The sequence below is a fragment of the Neopelma chrysocephalum genome, unplaced genomic scaffold (assembly GCF_003984885.1).
Source record: "Neopelma chrysocephalum unplaced genomic scaffold, ASM398488v2 Primary Assembly neopelma1_94175, whole genome shotgun sequence".
Lineage (NCBI taxonomy): Eukaryota > Metazoa > Chordata > Aves > Passeriformes > Pipridae > Neopelma > Neopelma chrysocephalum.
Window position 1 is genome coordinate 516 of NW_020922883.1, and position 658 is coordinate 1,173.

The window sequence follows — 658 nt, forward strand, 5'->3', positions numbered from 1 at the left end:
CCCCCATCCCTGATTCAGACCCTCCATCCCTTCCCTGGGATGTTCCAGACCCCCCATCCCTGCCCTGGGATGATCCAGGAGGGTCCCAGAGGGAACTGACCCCCCCATGTCCCCCTGAAATCCCAGGACACGTTTGACATCCGGATCCTGATGGCCAAATCCGTCAAGTACACCGTCAACTTCTTGGAAGCCAAGGAGGGCGACTTGCACAGGTGGGGGAGAACTTGGGGGGGGTTTGGGGGTCTCACCTTTCCCCCGGGGTCCCTCGGGGGTCTCACTTTTCCCCTTTTTCCCCCCTTTCCCCAGGATAGAAATCCCCTTCAAGTTCCACATGCTGCACTCGGGGCTGGTGCACGGCCTGGCCTTCTGGTTCGACGTGGCCTTCATCGGCTCCATGTAGGCACAGGGGGGTCTGGAGGGGCACAGGGGGGTCTGAGGGGGATCTGGGGGGGTCAGAGGATCATGCCTGACCCCCGCCTGTCCCTGTGCCCCCCCCCCAGAATGACAGTGTGGCTCTCGACGGCCCCCACGGAGCCGCTGACCCACTGGTACCAAGTGCGGTGCCTCTTCCAGTCCCCGCTCTTCGCCAAGGCCGGGGACACCCTCTCAGGGACCTGCCTGCTCATCGCCAACAAGAGGTGACGGGGGGGGCAACACA

General features: G+C 63.7%; 1 protein-coding gene across 1 annotated transcript in view; it reads left to right on the forward strand.

Annotated features, from left to right (window-relative positions):
* LOC113980440 (histone-arginine methyltransferase CARM1-like) overlaps positions 1-638 on the forward strand; it is a gene marked incomplete at its 3' end in the record, with an annotated part of 1,147 nt that extends 509 nt beyond the window's left edge. The window contains exons 2-4 of the mRNA XM_027707654.1: positions 127-212; positions 307-396; positions 501-638. Of these exons, the coding sequence (XP_027563455.1) occupies positions 151-212; positions 307-396; positions 501-638 (290 nt within the window). The remainder of the gene's footprint in view (positions 1-126; positions 213-306; positions 397-500) is intronic.
* Between the last annotated feature and the right edge of the window lie 20 nt (positions 639-658).